Consider the following 18,913-nt stretch of genomic DNA (forward strand, 5'->3'; position numbering starts at 1 on the left):
CAGTTGTTGTGAGATAAAATCGTGCATGTGATGAGCTTGTCCTGATGCCTGGCCCACAAGAGGCACGTTCAGTAAACCTGAAGAATCATGATGATGGAATCATAATAATAAGTTATGCTGCTACTGCAGCATAGTCCCAATAGTGTAAAACTTAAAATCTCTCCCTTTAGGAATATGACTCCTTTTTTTTTTTTTTTTAAATGCTTGGAATTTTTCTCCTCTGTGCTTGATGTGTACTAAAAACAAATAACAACAACAGACCAAAAAAAAAAAACAAAAACAAAAACAAAAACAAAACACTTTATTTTTTCCAATAATTTGGCAAGATGAAAAAAAAACACACACATGTACAAGAATTATTTTTTGGTGCCATGTCCTTCCTTGTCTTAAAGAAGTTGAGCTTAAAGAATGTTTTGGTGCAACATTTAGATTGTATCTAAAGAACCTCAGGGAACTGGCATCTTTACTTATAAAATGTCCTGGGCTGTGTTTCTACAGTCTCTTTATCTGCCTCTGATGATTTTTACATAGATAACCAAGTTTATCTTGGACAGTGTGGGTAACTCTTCTGTTTTGTAAAATGAGGCCAAACTCTTAGACATTTGTGGAATGATAGAAGATGTGTTGTTAAATGAAAGAATATTCATTATTTTTTAAAAACGAGTCTTGGCTAAAAAAAACCACAAAAAACCTAAAAACCACGCTGTCTCTAATATTGGAAATGTGGAGCGTTCTAATCCTTTGAAAGAAGAAAGATCATTCTTGGCTTTTGAGAGTGGTTATTTCTGAGAGTAATACTTAGAGCCTTTTACTTTCTGGGTGAATTTTTATGCTCTGTGTGTGCTAAATTTTATATTTCCACTTTATCTGTTTGGAATCAGCAGGTTTTTGAACATTTATAATTTCCCCAAATAATCTGCATACATTATGCCTGCCTACTCAAGAGTCCGTGTTTGGGACCAGTTTCACATTGGATTTTGATTCATCGAAAGGTTGTTTCTCATAGATCTATCATTTCGGTGTTCTCCCATCTACTCAATCAGAAAATGTTTCAATCATGACCTGAAAATTAAAAGGTGGCATTCTTAATTAAATCAATAAACTAATTGCTATATGGTAGCAATTCAATTTAGGGGCTTGGATTGCTGTCTTCCCAAGCCGGTGCAGACGCGCAGCAACTTCAGCCCGAGATTGCATCTGTCGGACTGTGAAACTTCCAACATTTAATTTCCATTAATTGATTTCCTCAGTGCTCACAAATATAGTATTAAATTCTCAAATAGGCTCTCAGATGGGATGGTTTTATCTGCATAAATGCAAATAAAACAATAAACACAAAGCCCAGCTGATTTGAATTTTTGCTTCCATAATATTTAATTATTCATAAACCACTCATGTTGAAAAATTCCAAACAGAATAAAAAATAAAATAAGACATTCCACTGGTGAACACACTTTCTGGTGTGGTGGCTGATAACTAATAACGTTATAACAAATGGAGCTGCTTGACTATATTTCACCCTTTCCTCTGTTAACCACCCCCCTCAAACTCCCCACCTCTAAATACACATAATGATCGCATTTGCCAACGAGATTAATTGCCTTCCTCAGTGAACCAGCAGGATTTCAAGTCTACGAATATTTAAAAATCAAACCTCCAGTGCAGGAGTTTTGCAATTTAAATGGGTGTTATTATTGAGCGTATTTTCACATTTACAAATCCTAAGAGATGTATAAAAATGCTGGCCTCATTAAAAGAAAAAGTACAGTTTAGAAAATGTTTGTGAAAACTCTGAGGATGGCGGCTCTGTGTTCTGCTCCGTAAAGCATTCGGTGCCTTTGGATTGTGTAGTGCCGAGGGTTGATTACAAGGGGTCATTTCCCCCTGATGGCAGTTGCTGCCTATTTCCCATTTGATTCCCGCTTCCCTAACTTTCCACAGCCAACAGGCCAAGGGAAGGCCAGCCACCTACACAGCATTTTAGACTCTCTGGGGGGCTCATGGGAAGGAGACCTTTTCCCCTGGTTATCTGTTTCCTTTGCAGGGTGGTGTAGTAGAAAGGACACTGAATTTGGTTTTGGTTCCTGGCTTCCCTGCATTCTAGCTATGGCCCTTGGGCATGTCACTAAACTATTTTCTGAGACTCAGCTTGGTCGGCTTGCTCAGGTATAAAAAGGATGTAATAGGCCCCAATTTAAGATTGCTTTGGCAGTGACATAAGATGAAAAAGACATGAAGATTCTTGTGAATGATAAAGCAGTATGTAATGTTGATTACATAACGTGAAAAATAACACAGTAGAAGGAAGTACTTAGAATTTCAATGAAATGCCTGAAAATCACTGGGCAGGATTCATACTTGTCCCCAGGAGATGGAGGAAATAGAAGGTGAGTGTATGAAAATACTGGTCTTGAGTGGAGAGGACTCACTCTGTACCAAATCTGTCTCCTGAAGTAACCATGAGACTATTAGCAGCTAGCGAGATATGGATGGCCAGGCTGAAAGGACCGTGTTGGTAGAGAATGTGCATCTACCAAACTCATGTCTCCAAGCAACTAGGCTTTCTCCCTCTCTGAATTGCCAAAATTCTCCCATCATCGATAATCCACATTCCCACTACTACTAGACTGTGAGTATTTGCATAAAGCTCCTATCCTACTGCCTATTAATTCACAAGCATTCATGTACAGCTCCATGGGGGATAGAAAGAATTTGGAACTTTGACTTGTAGTTTTGCATTATCCACAAATGTTGCTTGTGGCAGTCTGTTTGTCCACATGGCCTTCCACCTACCCTTCTTCCTCACATCTCTCATTCCATTAGTGACCACGCTGTCTCAGGCTGGCCTCCTCCTGCCTCTTATATTCCCAGCCACTTTGCTAGAACCTTAGTTGAGGCCCACCTGGAATGCTTCCCTTGACTCCTCTTCCATGAAGCTTTCTTTGGTTCTCTTCCCTGCCTCTGCAGAATTGGCAGGCTCACCTTTGTCATTATTTTGTGCTACTCTATCCCTAATGAGAGCACTTTTGTTTCCTGGCCTGGGATGCCCCAGTGCGTAGCACACTGCTCGGCACATAGTAGGCCCACAATAAATACATAAAAGACCACCAGCAATGAAAGGTAGCACGTGCCAAGTACTAAGTGATGAAATCAGACAAGATCCCAAGAGTTCGGGAAGGGTCATGCTGGAAGGGTGGCCTGAGCAGGGTGGCTGGGTGAAGGGCCTCATCTCAAGATGCCAGCAGAGGCTGATTTCTCCTTTCCCATTGCCCCACTCAGTCGTGCCATCCAGCCCCACCATGGCCTCCTCTACAAGCCTCCCCTCCAACTGCAGCAGCTCCTCGGGCATCTTCTCCTTCTCACCAGCCAACATGGTCTCAGCCGTGAAACAGAAGAGTGCTTTTGCACCAGTCGTCAGACCCCAGACCTCCCCGCCTCCCACCTGCACCAGCACCAACGGGAACAGCCTGCAAGGTAAGCCCCACCCACGCCAACAGAATGCCCTGACTTCACCCCCTTCCCCCGACCCCCCAGGGCCTGAAGCAGATGCCTCACTGGTGCAAGGGCATCAGCCTCGGGCCAGCCTGCTTCTCTCTGCCCTCCTTTCTTTTGTTCCTCTGTGTTCACTGTCCTTGGCCCTGGGCCCTAGCCCCTAGCCCCACGCATCCCTCCTCTACTGGAGTTGCCTGAGCAGTCCTCTTTCAACTCCAGCAATTCTGCTCAGGCCCGGGATTTGCTTGAGAATACTGTTTCCACTTACTAATGTCATCATTTCTCTTTTCTCCTCTTTCATTCCCTGTGGTCGCCATAATCAGACCAGTCTTTTGTGGACTCTAGCAAGTTCTCCACTGCAGGGTCTCTCCCGGGACTGGCATTCTCCTGAAGTAGGTCACTCAACCTTCCCTACCTGTTGACTGTGTCAGCGTGAACGTATGTGGGGCTGATCACGGGGAGTGGGTGAGCCATGGCCTGACCAGAGCCCTGAGGTTAGAGCATTATAGACCAAAGGCCCAACACTGACTATTGGGAACCAGAACCCCCAAAATATGACTAGAGTATTCTGGGTCATATTAAAATTGTTCAATATTTGTCCCCATCATGGAATATGGAAAATAAGAGTCACCAAGAATTGAGGTGGCCTCTCTATTCATTGAGGGAAAAAAAAACACCCTTTTTAAAATGGGTCCACTGTGTCTTACATTTTTCTCATGTGCTGGTACTGTTGACCTGCACAAGCTCATTCATCCCTCACAGCAGGAGCGTGTGTTGGGCATTCAAAGCCCCTAAGTTATGGATGAGAAAACTCGAGGTTAGGGAAATTATGAAATTGCTTGATTTCTGGCAGTAGTGTGTGGCCAAAGCTGGCTTCAAACTCAGGCTCAAAAATTCATCTCCTCTTTCTGTCTCCCAAGCACTTTATTACTCAGAGGGGGGTAAAAAGGATGCATCCAGGATTCCTAAGGCATCTGGCAGGGAAATAAGATCAATAAAATAATCAGCTGCCATTTATTTAGCACGGAACCGTGTTTCAGGCGCTGTGCTAAGCACTGAGCACGCTTTATCTTACTTAATCCTAACAACTTCCTAGTGAAATATGAGGATATTATGATCTCCATTGTACGGATGATAAAACTGAAGTTTAAGGAGAGTAAACACCTGCCTAAAGGCACAGCCTGTAAATGGTGGAGATGAATATAAACCCCAGCAGAGTCTGCACCCCTAACCCCCACACAGCTCCCCACAGTGCCTTCCTTCATTGGTTGTCTTGCCATCTTCACTGATGGAGGTCAGCCATGGGGGTCGAGAGGGGTCAGGAGGGTGGCATACCCATCTGGGATTTCTCAGCTCTGTTTCTTACACACACACACACACACACACACGCACACACACACACACACATTATGTGTATGTATGTTATGTATATGTATATTGTTTATGTTATTTATACAGAGTATACATGTACTCGGTACTGGATGCTTTACATTGATATAATCTTATATTGATTCTTTCAAAGAAACTATGAAGTCAGTACTCTTCCCTTTATATAGATGGGTAAATTCAGGCCCAGTTTGCTCAAGGTCACATGGCTATAAATAATAGAGCCGAAATTGAACCCAAACTGTGTGACTCCAGAACCTGAGCTTTCTAATTACTCTGCCTTTCAGACTCCATACAGGCTCTGCTAAACATTCTTCAGAAACCTGCTGGCAAAGCTGCCCAGCACAGCCAAAGTCATGCCCAGTAAAACATGCTTGTGTCCCTCCCTTGAACATGCATTGGCAAAGCCATCTTCGAGGGCAGAGGAAAAGAATCTGACAATGGAACTACATTTCGGACAGTATTATTCACAATGCGTTGTGCCCACCCCTACGAAGGGGAGCTACCCATTCATACAAATCTGACTCTTTTTCAGCTAAAAAGAATGCTTTGTCACCCTCAGTACACCTCCGGCTGGCAAACTAAGGATGTAATGCCTAAGTATAACTTGTAGTTTAAATAAGGATAAAATATATGGAAAGCAGAAATCTGCCATTCTTGAGTTGCTTATCACCACCCTCGTTAAACATAGATTTGATATCAAAATAAGGTAGAATGGGGTTTGTAATCAGGAGCTGACAGGTGTTGCTTGAGAAGAAAAGGCCCATAGCTCTTGGAGGGTCAGTAGCTGTATTACTGGCCAGCGGTGACATAAGCAGGTAGCCCTTAGGCAAGGCCAGGTCTCTTCTTGCCGTGTAGACCAAGCAGGGAGCAGGAAGGGACTCAGCCCAAACTGCAGAATGTCCTGGATTTAGGGGACATCTCTCTGCTAGTGTGTGTGTGTGTGTGTGTGTGTGTGTGTGTGTGTCTGCATGCTTGTGTGCATGCACGTACACACACGCACACGTGCGTGTACAGGTGCTCTTAAGTAACAATGAAATGGCTTCAAAGCAAGGACTCATACAGAGTTTGTTCATTTGTTATCCAGGGCATTTCTAACCCAAGTCTTCACAGGCTCCAAGAGTGCAGAGACCATTCTCCCCTGTTCTGATAAGTGGCTGAATCACCATCTCTCTGTCACATTTCTCACTTATGGCTGCACAGTGGGGAGGGTTCGAGGTGAAATTCAGGGCCACACTTTGTGCTGGATTTGCTGTTGTGGATGACATTGCCCTTTCCTTCTAATTCAGCATGTGTCCAGGGGTTTCTTTCTGCTGTTTTTTTTTTTCCCAACACAGTCATGTACCAAACATCCCTACCTTTGAGGGATGCCAGGGGAGGAGGTATGAGTAGAGAGATGCAAGTCAAATTAACTGACACCATTTTCCTCTAAGCTGTCCTGTCCCTCTTCCTGCCCACTCCACTCCCAGCCGCCGCACTCACCAGGGCCCCCATGCCTGGAATTGCTCCTTGGCCCTCTGTACCCAATGCCTGTGGGCTGAGGTGCTCTGTGCCACTGTTTCCCGGGAGCTCCTGCCTGAGGTCTCGGAGTCTCCCCTGACAAAAGGGACGCTGGGACGTGGGCTCCTACACCTGTAACTGGAGAATGACCTCATCGTTAGCTTTCTAAACTCTGCTGGTCTGTAGAGAAAGGGCATAGACGGGTTACAGAAAGGGGGTGGTGAGAGCCTCTGAAGTGTGACCTTCCTCCTTCTCCTTTTCATTGTTATAGTAATTTCACGTGGGCCCTCCTAGTTCAGAACTGTGATCATTAAGACAGGGCAAGTGATGAAAGAAGTGTTGATTAAGCAAATTGACCATATAAACAAGATCAGAGGTGACATGTTTAGGCTGTTGAGGGTTTTAAAGACCTGTGTACCCCCAGCTACCACTCTACTAATTGTACTATTTATTTGTTTGTTTTGACAACTCCTTAAAGGCCTTTTTTCTCAGCAGCCCTGTCATGGCCTCCTCTAGTGACTGCATGTATGTTTATTCCCCAACGAACATGCACTGCAATCTCCCATGATGGTGATGACGATGGTCACAGCCGCTGGCATGGGAGGGCTTGTTCCCAGCCCGGCTTCTGCATTATATCATGTATTCTTCCCAACCATCCTTGATGTAGGCTGCTCCTTGTCCTCCTTCTACAGATGCAGAAACCAAGCCTTAGAGCCAAGATGGCTCATCCAGAGGCACACAGCTAGCAAATTGGAAGAGCCTGGGGTCAAAAGCCCGGCAGACTGATTACTGTGTGAGCCCCTATGCTATGTGGCCACACTAAAGTCAAGCCACTGGGTGAGGTCCATGTGGACTGCAGAATCCTGACCTTAAAATCTTTCCCTGGGGTAAAGGAAACATAACACCACAGTAAAGCAGGCAGGTCTGTCTGGGAGAGGCTGGGCACCCACCTGTGGAAATTCAGAGGAGGGGAAGATTAGGGGGAATTCAGAAGAGCCTCACAGAGAAGGGTGCCGTTGAACTGGACCTTGGAGATAGGGCAAGGGGGACTCAGACAGAGGGAGATGGGGAGGGGGCATCATATCAAGCAGAGGATTAAAGATAACTGGAGCCAAAGAGTAATGTACAGTAACCAGCAAGCCACTCGGCATCCCGGGGCACAGGGGCCAAGAAGTGGGGATAAGGTTAAGCAAGGAAGTCATAAACTCCATTCTTTACAAAGATTTTATGATTCAAAGTTCCTACCGCGATTCCAACTGGCTTTCTTTACCAGGTAGATAAAACCTTGGACAAATTACCATATGTCTGAGAAACTTTTTTAGGATAAAGCAAATCTTATCTCAGCACTTCTGGAGTCTCAGAAGATATACTATTAAAAAAATGTAAGTGTTGTGGTCAAACAAATCTAGAAAGTGGTGCTTACTGAATCCCTGTCTTGGAGAGACACAGTGTACCTAAGTTTATTAAAAGCTCTGAGACATCCTGCAGTTAAACAAACAAACAAACAAACAAAAAACAAAACAAACAAAAAGTCTTCTATGTAGTTCTTTAAACTTATTTGCCCAGAGAACCCTTTTCCAAATGTGAAGACCAATTAACATCCCATGGAAAACTTTGGAAAATGTGGCTGTATTTTGGATTTAAAGAGAAAATGCAGAGAAATCTTCTCCGTTCGTATCTAGGTAAAGTCGTTGATGAATACTGATCCTGGCTCCCCAGGTGTGTCTGTTTTCATAGGTCAAGGGTTCGAGTGACCCACTGTGCCCATCCATTGTCCTGGAGAGGTCCTCTCCCTTCTCCTAAGGCTTATGCTCCCTAGAGCATGGCTACTATGCAATTTCAGGCCTCAGAGGACTTCATTAATCAAGAGAGAGGCAGCCCCAAGGAGGCTGTCACCATGCGATTGGACCTCCCCCCAGGGTAGTGATTTTAAACCCTAACCATGTCCTGGACAGTCTCTGCAGTGAAAAATTAAAAACAAAAGACCAGAGTGATTTCACAAAAATTGTACTCATGCACTGAATTTTTTCTTTCCTCACCTTATTATAGCTAAGGGTGGCTGGCCCTACCTGACTCTAGATATCTTGCAGTCCTACAGCGATCGTGTGGAGTTGTCTTTTGCGCCGTGTACATGCTCAATTTGTGCAAGATATTCCTCCTATTCTGTTCCTGATTAGCTCATAATTCCTACACATGTGGTGGTTCGAGGAAGACCACATTCCACCCTCACTCCAAATTCTCCCAGCTCTGCAAAACTTTTCATTTTGTCTTTGTTCTTACCAAAATGTGAAAACCCTAATGAAAAATGCATGGCCTTTCAAACCAATAGTTTTCTGAGCTTCTGTCAGAGAACATGATCACCCTGCCGCCGGGGAAAATGGCAGAGCCACCTCGGTCTGATGATGTCCTGTGAAGTTTGGCATGTGTTACTCTCTGACAGTGTTGTGTCTTTGTGGAAATCTTCATGGGCCCCACTTGGGCGAGTCAGTGTGCCAACGGCTTTTCTGGAACATTCCAAGCCTCAAACACCCATCCCTCTCACCCACGTAAGTAATCTTGAGGGTTGAAGCACAGATACAGGAAAAACAGCTCCTATAAACCCAGGAGCTTCCCTGCAGTCATGCAGTGGGATTACTTTATAAAAAGGTCTCTTCACAGGTATAGCGGCTTACAGACTACAAACAGCGATCTTGTCCTAAAATGTATTCATCAAGAAGTGTTCTGCATCTGGAGTTTAGGAAGTCACAGAAGAGATGTAGGGAACTGTGACCCCAGTGTTCTATGCAGAGTGTTGGGTGCAGGTACATACGGGTCTTCTTCTGGAGAGAGATTCCATGGTGTCTGCTAGGCTCTACGAGAAGTCTGAGGGCCAACAAAGGCACGGTAGGAAGGTATGGACAGGCCAAAGCCTCCCCCTAGATACCCTCCAATATGTCTGTTTTTAATTTTAACTGTTTGCTAACATGTATAAACTGGGCTGTTTTGTATTTTAAAACATTCAGATCTCCATCTTCTCTTGAAAGAATTCAGAAAAGCTGGTGGTTGTGAGCAGGCATTTCTGCACAGCAGTGTTGGGGGAGCCCGCTCTAAAGAAGGCATGCCCTTGGCAGAGTCGCTTTGATCCCTACCAGGGCACATCGCTCACTTATGTTCCCAGTCTGGGCTCCCAGGGCATTGGAGTCTGCACCCCCTGTCATCCAGATTAAGAAGCACTGTTAGCTATGGACTAGCACATCAGTTAGCTTTGCTTTATAACTCTTAATGGGGCCCTAGATTGCTAGATCTTTTTTATTTTTTTTGTTTTTTTTTTCCTTCTGGCCATCCAGAATTAAAAAAAAAAAATCCTGATGTTTTCAGGGCCCAATTAATAAACTTAATAAATGTTGGCCAGACCCACTGACCGAATCAGCAGGAAGTTTGTCAGTTGTCTGCTTTGCTTTGCATTGTATCGACACTGCCTGAGCTACCCGGCTGGCTGTCCAATAGGGCACTGCCCTTTAATGCCAGGCACACAAAGTAGATTTTGGTGGAAGGCAAAAGTAAGATTTGCTTCTCTTGCCAGAGGCTTAGAACTCCCACAGAAAGACCTGTCTTTAATAAGGGTGCCGGAACTCACCTCCAGCCTAGATGAAAGATCCTTAGGGAGGCAGAGCCGGGCTGAGCTGTCACAGTGCAAAGAGCCCCTGCCCCCTTGCCTTTGGAGCTATAGCATCTTGGAGTTTCAAGTTAAGGCTTGGGTTGAAAATCTGAGCTCCCCGTTTCAGTCAGATCTAAGGCTCACTTGAATCTTAGGGGGACTGCTTTTCCAACTGATCTCGAATCTTTGGGGGTTTAAGTTGGCCTGCATTTGGCAAGAGACACTTCCTGTTTCTAAGAAAAATGGCTTATGAGGGCTTACGAAAAGACTCCAGGAGCTTTTGGACTGCAGAACGGCTCTTGCAAAACAACATTTGGATGATTTACGTGTATATGAATCAGAAACATGTGGATTAAATTTCCCTGTGAATACAGATGGGTTTAAAAATTAACGGAAAAAGTGTTTGGCAAAATACATTTTTTAATTGAATTTAAAATGTTGGGGGTGGGGGAGGGGAAACCAGAGGGGTGTGGGGACTGCAGGGCTCAGAGGCTCACCTAGCCTCCCCGTGTCTGCAGCAGGATTTGTAGTAGTTGGGCTTTGCTTTAAAAAAGGCACATTCTTTTGGACATGAGAGTTGGGACACGAAGAGAGCCACTTCCTAGACTCAGTCATCACTGACAAGGACATCAATTTAAATTTAGAGTTGCCAACAAAAAGAAAGCAATGACTTTCTCTCTCATCTTTGGAAGCAAAAGATGGCTGCCTCTTGCTTCTAATGGACACATCGCTCTTACCCCAAAATATTTCAAAGTTGCCATACTGTTTTAACTTTCTTATAGACATCCCTTCATTCCTCATGCTCCGCATATGAAGTATGCTGTATGGGGTGGTGCCTTTTTGATGTAAGAAGAAACACAGACCAGAGATGTTAAACAATTAGCATGAGGTCACACAGCTAGTTTGGCAGCAGAAGGGATGGGTTAAAAGTAATAGCAGCTAACCTCTATGAGGTCTTTACTGGAGCTGACGCTGGGCCAAGCACCACACATATGTTATTTTATTTAAATCTCCAACAACCCTAAAAATATCACTGCCCTTACAAATACCGTTAACTGCATTTTCTAGCTGAGGAAGCAGAGGTTCAAGGAAACAAGTAACTACCTCTGGGAGACATACTCAGAAAGCAGGAAAGCCAGAGGTGGAACAGTGGCCTGTCGGATTCCGTGCTTTTCTAAATACCACTGTGTGCGGGCTTCTAACTCAGAGCACTTCCAAAGATTTTTTGATTACCCCAAACTGATTTCGTTTCCCCCAGGATCTCGCCCCAGCTTTCCTAGGCTATAATTTTCTAAGAACGTGGTCAGACCATTCCAGAACCTGAGTGCAGCAGTAGTATAGGAGACATCCTGCAGGTTCATGCAAACCTGCCTTCCCCTCCTCCTCCACGTTTTCTCCCAGCTTCATATTCCCCAGAACAAGGCCTGAGGTGGCTGGCATTTCCTTCTCCCCGGTATGAGGGATGAAATATAGGCATTCAGATTGCTGTTCTAGTATTCAGTCTTCGCAAATAGCACAGAGCCGTGGGATGAACTAGTTTTTTATTTTATATTACGGAAGTCACAGGGAGGGGCAAAAAGAGGGACACATTGGAAATTCTCACTAGTTTGCAAGGTTTGGGGCTGCAACTTTCCCAGTGATATTCAAACTCTGCAACTTTCCAGTTATATTTTAAGATTGAAATCAGATTTGGAGGGATGTTTAGCATCTTCTGTTCCATTAAAGACACATACACAGGCTGACTTATCATTTTTAATAAAGTACATGTATATTTTATAACAAAAACTCATTCCAGGGGAGATGAGAGCACATTTGTGACTAATATTCAACCAACATAGTGGTGTGTGGGTGTTTTTTCCCATCTTTTTTTTTTTTTTCCTCAGTGAGAATTTTGGATGCAAAACCATTGACTTTTGTCTTCTTTTTCCACAGCGATATCTGGCATGATCGTTCCTCCCATGTGAAAGAATTGCCTTGAAGAATTTTATTAATGAAGAGGTTGGATTCTGCTACAGAGAGTAATCTGATACAAGTCCCCGAGTGGAACTTTTAACTCAGGCCTTTTTAAGAGGAATCACAATAACTGCAGATTTTTAAACAAACAATATCACCGACCTTGCAAATACTGAAATTGGAAGGGTTCTGCAAGTGCAGTGTTGGTTAAAAGTTGTACCTCCCAAGTATTTGGGGGATATATTTATTCTGTGTTGATAAAAGCAAATCCACTTTTTCATTTTCTTTCTTTTGTTTTTTAAGCTTAAGTCTGCAATCATTTGTCTTTTATAAACCGTAAAGCTGTATACAAGGGACACTATAAATAAGACTCCATGTTTTAATTTATGATGTTTTTAAAGCTGTGTAAAGGGAGAATGAAGTGGTGATATTTACAAAAAAGTAAAAAAAAAAAAAGAAAAGAAGAAAAAAAAAAAAAAAGCTTGTATGGGACAGAATAGGAATGCCAGTTAGATTTTTTAGAAAACTAAGGGTCGGCTTTTGCGCCTTAAAGCATATCAAATGGTAGTTAGCTCAGACAGTGCATTTTCAATATCTAACTTAACATGCCATCCCTTAGCAGTGCAAGCTTATTTATCTCTTTTGTATTGTTGTCTTAAGTAACTGTGTAAATAAATGCAGCCTGGAAAGTTAAAAAGTGATGTAAGTGATCACATTTTTCCCTTCTACTCAAAAATCCAGTGCCTCTAGACAGATTGTTAAAACTGCATATTTAAACCTGATATAATTCTCTCTTTTACTTATGTCAACTTCTTCTGAAGCCAATGGCCTCTGGAGAGCTTGATGGCACACATACTGTGTGAGAATCCCCTATGAGACTGCACGGAACAGGGTCCAGGCACAGAATTAGAATTCCACATTTTGCCCTCCAGTCATCAAGCCAAAATCCCACTCACACGCCGCCATTTGCAAGTTTAAAGTTGACTCATCCTAAATGCTGACTTCATATCAATCCTCCAAAAGCTGACAAAAAGCAACATGGCAGGTATTTCGGATTTCCCATTTGAGATGACACCTCTATCGGTGACCCTCACCATTTGTAACATAATAGATTAGAGGGACAGGTTAAGTGCTTTGGAATTCAGAGTAAAAGGAAACTGGGAGAAAGGAGAAGAAGGTTGAGAGCTCCAAAACATAGTTCTCTGTTCTATGGAATTTTTGCTCTCATTATCTGGGAAGTGTTCTTAAAAGTAAGAATAAATAGCAAAGACGCAGCAAAGCTCTGAGGATGCGTTTGCCTGATATTTTTTTCTTTGCTGTTGTGTTTTGTATGTAGTTATAAATACTGTAGATTTTTTGTGATTTTTGCCAAAGTCGTCGTTCTATTTATACATTTTAATGTCTTAAGACAGTTTTTCAATATCACAAAAAGATTTTACTGCATATTTTGCAAAGAAAAAAAAAGCTCACTACCTTTAGCTTGCACATACTTGCAAAGTTAATTAAAAGGCTTTTTGTTTTCAAGGGGATTTTGTAAAATATCCATATAAATAATGTATTTATCTTTGGAATTTGTACATTGCTTTCCCCTTCTTCCTTTTCCTCCCACTCCCAGGTTATTTTATTGTGTACGTTTGCTATGTGAAAAGTGCGTATTTGTTTGGTCACCTACAGTTGTATTAGCTGTTTCAATGTGATTTTTAAACATTTCATTTATAGTTATTTTTAGTTTTGTTTTAAACCATGCTTCAATTTTTTTTTATTTCCACCCAAAAGCCATTGTCTATTTTTGTATTATTTGTAAGTTAAGAAGTTTTTTCCAATATATGGCAAAAAAAAAATAGTAGCATATTATTCTTGTAGCATTTAGTTCTGTAGATTAAAAAATGTATCCTTTGCTTTGGAAGCTTACAAAAAAAAAACCCTAATGCTGTTTTACTCTATTAATATGCATGGAATCTCTCCCTTTGGAGTGACGCATTTTGTGCATTGAATTTCGGGGGAGAAACTTCATAGAAATCAATGAACATACTTTCTTTCCTAAGTCTGCTTGTATATTTCCTCTGTCTTTCACATAAATATAAACCAGCAGATTGGATGCCTTAACAATGCAAATCATATTCATTTCACTTGTACATTGTAACTGTGCACCAGAACTGTCAGTCATCACTAACATTCTAAGAAAAAAGAAAAAGAAAAAAGAAAAAAAAAAACAAAGAAATGGAAAAGCACAAAAGAACTGTTTTGTTACCTTAAGACAATGTAACTTTTTCTAGTAGAGCAAGAAATTTACAACAATGCTGCAACTGTGCATGCCCCCATATGGATTTTGCAATGGTTTTCACTAGACTGTCAGAGTGCGATTTTTATGGGTTGGGGCGGGTGGGGGAGGGGGGTTGTGGGAGGGAAGGGAGGGGGAGGAAAGCTGATTTTTCAAGGTGAGAAATAATAATAATGATGATTAATAATAATAAAAAAAACTGGAAAATGTAAGCAAGGTGGACGCATTGCTTCTCGGTACTCAGAAAAGTTGTCTGAATTCGTGTGGTAAGCGCTGGCCTGAAGATGTATACAATTTAAAGCCATATTTTGTCTGGTGAGCCCCTTAACTGTTTGTGAAGGAATGGTCAGCCGGTGAGGTGTCCGGCTCAGACCCTGACAACAAACGCCACCCATCTGTCAGCCATGTGTAGTGGTTAGAACTTTTCTTGAAAGTCCAAAGAGCCTTTAAAATGTGTATAATTTGTATTCTGTTGCCTCTATTTATATTGATTAGATGAAAAGATGTTCTGGCCCTCTGACCCTCTTTCTTCAACACAAAACTTCTACAAGTAAAAGATGTTCCCCTAAATACAGAATATGGCTTTAAGAGGAAAATGAAATAGAGAATTAAGATTTCAGTTTTGGGGGAAAAATACAGCTTCTGGATGACTGGATTGCCTAACACGCCCTGGCCTCACATTGTACTAGGATGCAGCTTAACGAAGTCATCTCTGAGTCTACTAACCTTTCACCTTCCTATCAAACTTTTTGAATAGACACACACTGTACAGTTCAATTGTTAGAGAACCTAACTACTGTAGAGATTGTTATAATTTTTTTTTTTTGCAAAAATTCAAGCTGTAAAAACTTTTCAACTTTCACAATATTTAATTAAAGTTACTTCCTGTCTGTGATGGCAGCTTCTAGTTGTGTATTCATTTCAATAGTTCAGATGAGCCAAAGTCCAACATATGTAGAAGGTCTGTGTTTGCAATTACTCAGACCAGTGTTGACACCCAGAGAGAAGAAATCTGGGTAGTCCTGAGACACCCACTCTCTTTCTTTGTAAATCCTTGGGGATTTGCCAATCTGGGAATGCAAATTGCACACGCACAGCGTACTGCTGCCCTCTGGCGGCAGCAGATGGATGCGCACATGTGCACACTGGCCCACAGAGGAGCCAGGAGCCTCAACGATTTTACCAGCCAAGCAATGCAATCCCCCTATAGTGACTGAATTGTGAGTCCAGAATCTGGCCATTGTAGAATGCCATCCTCCATGCTACGAGTCTGAACCAAGCTCTTCACATACAGCTGCTAATTAGTCCCAGTGAGCCTTCTGGTCAATTAGTTATGTGCCCTGGCTCATTGATGAGGAGGCATGTGTGAACTCAGAAGCTTCTATGATCTACAGCTTTAGATCCCTTGTGGATAAGACACTCTGCTCGATAAAACCAACCTCATCTGGAGTCAAACGTTCCCCAAACACCCAGTAGGCACCTTCTCCTGTTAAATGGTTTCACTTTAAATTCTATCAAAACCATGAGTCTTTCCAGTTGTCCACCCAATGCTTTCCCTGCTTTTGCAAGTGTTGGATATGATAAGGTTAATGATGCTTGTAAAAGGCCTCAAAAACTTAGCAAATAAGCCATAGACCACAGAAACTTGATGACCAGAGCTAATAGGCCATCACACAACCACCATCTTGATCATTTGTGGTGGGCATTGTTGATACACTTTTGCTCTAGAATAGAGCCCAACTGGAAGTAATGAAAGAGTGTAATGAACAAGTTAATAAGTAGAGAAGCTATCGTCATTTTCTTAAAAAGGAAATACATGTTTCTTAGTTTGGTCATTTAGTATACATTTTCTTTTGTTTTTGGAATTCTGTATTAGATGCACATCCTTGTATTCGATACAGAAGGTAAAAAAAAAAAAAATTAACAAGAGGCCCCTGCTCCCAGAACACTCACAGTCTCAGACAAGACAAATCTATGCCCATCAAAGCAGTTTAGAAAGTTGAGAGTGACAGACACATGCGTGTCACACTGCCCCACCGTAGAAAACAGACATCTACACCTCTACACACTGGCCTCCACTTTCCTTAAGGCCTATTTCTTGCAAGCGTTCATTCACTCATCCATTCACATACACTGTGAAAATTTACTATGCACCTGGCACTGGGTGAGTTGTGATAGATTCCACAGTAGGAGCAGTGACGCTGGTCCTGCCCTCATGGAGCTTATAGTTTAGTGGGAAACAGATGTTAAGCCACTACACAAGTCCATACTAACAAACGCACAATGGCAATGAAGAAAAAGTCCAGAGTGCTCTGGAAGTATATTACAGTGGGATCTGACTTAACCTGAAGGGCTGGGGAAGGTTTCTAGAGAAAGTGACATTTCAGAGGAAATGTGACGGATTAGGTAACCAGGTTAGGGCAGGCACCTTAGGTAGAGGGAATGAAGGCACGTGTAAGGATGTGAGCTTTGGGGATGGATCTGTGCATTCAGAAACAGAAAGGCTCTGGGACTAGAGTGTGCAGATGTGAGGAGGACACTGCAGAACTTGGAAAGTTCGATTCACAACACATACCGAGCACCTGATGTATGCTGCTTGGCACTGTACTAGATGCTACGATACACAGGGAAACCAGTCATACTTCCTGCCCATTGGGCCCAAGTCTCAGCTCAGCTTGGCACATAAATTCACAGCCCTGTGTTTGCTGGTAAAGCAAGAGGGGGTGAGCTGGGGTAAAAGCAGGGAGCACCTTGCTTGCTCTAGGCAGTTGCCCCCACATGGGAATGTGGGCCCAGTGAGGTCCATCTTTCATTTTTCAAAAATGCTATATGTATTATTGGATTTTTTTTTTGGTGTGAAATTTTCATTTTTTAAAAATGTCATCTAATCCAAAAATAGTGTTTTAAAAACACTTCATTGGGCATACAAAATCCATGAGCCTCAGGAATGTTAGTTTGGGACTTCTGGCCAAAAGACAAGTTACTAAAGGAGATGTTTACACAGCCTGACATGAGGGTCATAGTGATCTGCCCTATCCATGGAGATCAAGGAACACTGCAAAGAGGGAATGCCTGAGCGGTGTGAATAGGAGCTCTCCGAGCAGATAAAGGCAAGTAGACCATGGAAGGCCATGGTCAGTGCCTTTGGCTATATGAGAAAAAAATAACTAAAATTAATGGAAAGTAATGGGAATATGGGAAAATGGAATATGTAATTGGGAAAAAAAATCTGTATATTCTGCAGTGGCCACATTCAATGTGAAAATGTATGCATCATTCTCCCCCCATCTCCTTTTGCCTTGCAGAAAGACTCCCACAAGTGAATTCACTTTTAGGTAGACTTCTAGAGAAGTGAAGTCTCTCCAACACACCATGCTCAGGGCTGTGCCTGCCCTAGCATGCTTCATATCACACACTTTCTCAAGACTATTGCTGCTAGAATTATTACCCTCTGTCTCCAAAATCATCAATTTCTCCTTACTCAGAAGTACTTTCTTATCAGCCCACAATCCGATCCCATTTTAAAGGAAAGAAGAGAACTATTTGACCTCACTTTGGTTTCAATGTGCCGCCTTTCCACTCCCTGTTATAGCAAGTGCCCTCAGAGGATTTGTCAGAGTCTATTGTCTTTCCTCCTTCATTTCTCTTCTTTTGCTCTTCATATGACAACGGATGTTTACTGTAACCATGAGTGGTGGTGAGTTGCAGACGTTGTAAACAGGGATCAAACATATATTTCCCTCGTTGCCACATAGGGAATGAGTTGAAGAGAGGCAGAGGGGAAATGGAGGGTAACTAAGAAGCCAGTGCACATTCAAGGCAAAAAATGAATAGCTTGGACCAAGAGGACAGAAAAGAAGAAAATAGATAGGATTAGAAGTATTGAGCATTGTGATTGTAGTCAACAATAGTGTTATCATATACTTCAAAGTTGCTGAGAGAGTAGATCTTATTTGTTCCTACCACAGAAGGAAATGATAATTATGTGACGGGATGAAGGTGTTAGCTAACACTATGGTAGTGATCACATTGCAAGATATAAATGTGGCACCTCAAGCCATTGTACACTGTGTAATTTGAACTTACGCAACGGTTTATGTCAAATATACTCAATAATTTTAAAAAATGGAGAAATACTTAGCGAGAGAGAACCACCAGGATTTGGCAACCGATGCAATGTGGGGATTGAGGGAGGAAAAAAGTCAAGATCAAACTCCATTTTCTGACCGGGGCAACTACTATTAAAGATACGGTTGATTTCTTGGGGTGGTTTCTTTGCTATAAAGCTGTGGAGCTGGGTGGTGAAATCCCTTCCTATTGTTCCCTGTGCTTTCCTTCCCTCTCCCAGCCATGATCTTCTCCAGAGGCCTCTATATTTACATTAGGAATGAAATTCAGTTTCCGGAACTGGAAATATTTTGTTACTTTTTTTTTTTTTTAACTTAAGCATCAAGCAGTTTTATCTCTTTTCTCTGGAGAATTATGCTGCAGTGGGACCGATTTTTATCTACTTGGCATACTTTTTTCCCACCGATTGTAGAATTTCCACATTCTATATTAAGAATGAAAGTTCTGAACCCTGGAATGAACCACAGGCTTGAGGTCGGCTTTCTGCAGGAAATGTCTTGCACAGGGAATTGGGCTAGAAGGAGAATCTAGTACTC

At 42.3% G+C, this 18,913-nt stretch overlaps 1 protein-coding gene across 19 annotated transcripts in view; it reads left to right on the plus strand.

The window, feature by feature from the left end:
• The window catches only part of EBF1 (EBF transcription factor 1), a 391,187-nt gene extending 376,043 nt beyond the window's left edge, over positions 1–15,144 (plus strand). For 7 of the 19 annotated variants that reach the window (XM_045036270.1, XM_045036278.1, XM_023260105.2 and 4 more), the window contains exons 15-16: positions 3,280–3,474; positions 11,948–15,144. In XM_045036270.1, the coding sequence (XP_044892205.1) occupies positions 3,280–3,474; positions 11,948–11,979 (227 nt within the window). In that variant the 3' untranslated portion in view covers positions 11,980–15,144. Of the gene's footprint in view, positions 1–3,279; positions 3,475–3,815; positions 3,885–8,818; positions 10,444–11,947 lie in introns of those variants that run through there. The other 12 variants (XM_045036246.1, XM_045036249.1, XM_045036258.1 and 9 more) reach the window with 3 other exon arrangements.
• The last annotated feature ends 3,769 nt before the right edge of the window (positions 15,145–18,913 follow it).

Source organism: Felis catus, chromosome A1 (assembly GCF_018350175.1).
Source record: "Felis catus isolate Fca126 chromosome A1, F.catus_Fca126_mat1.0, whole genome shotgun sequence".
In the NCBI taxonomy this organism is placed as follows: domain Eukaryota; kingdom Metazoa; phylum Chordata; class Mammalia; order Carnivora; family Felidae; genus Felis; species Felis catus.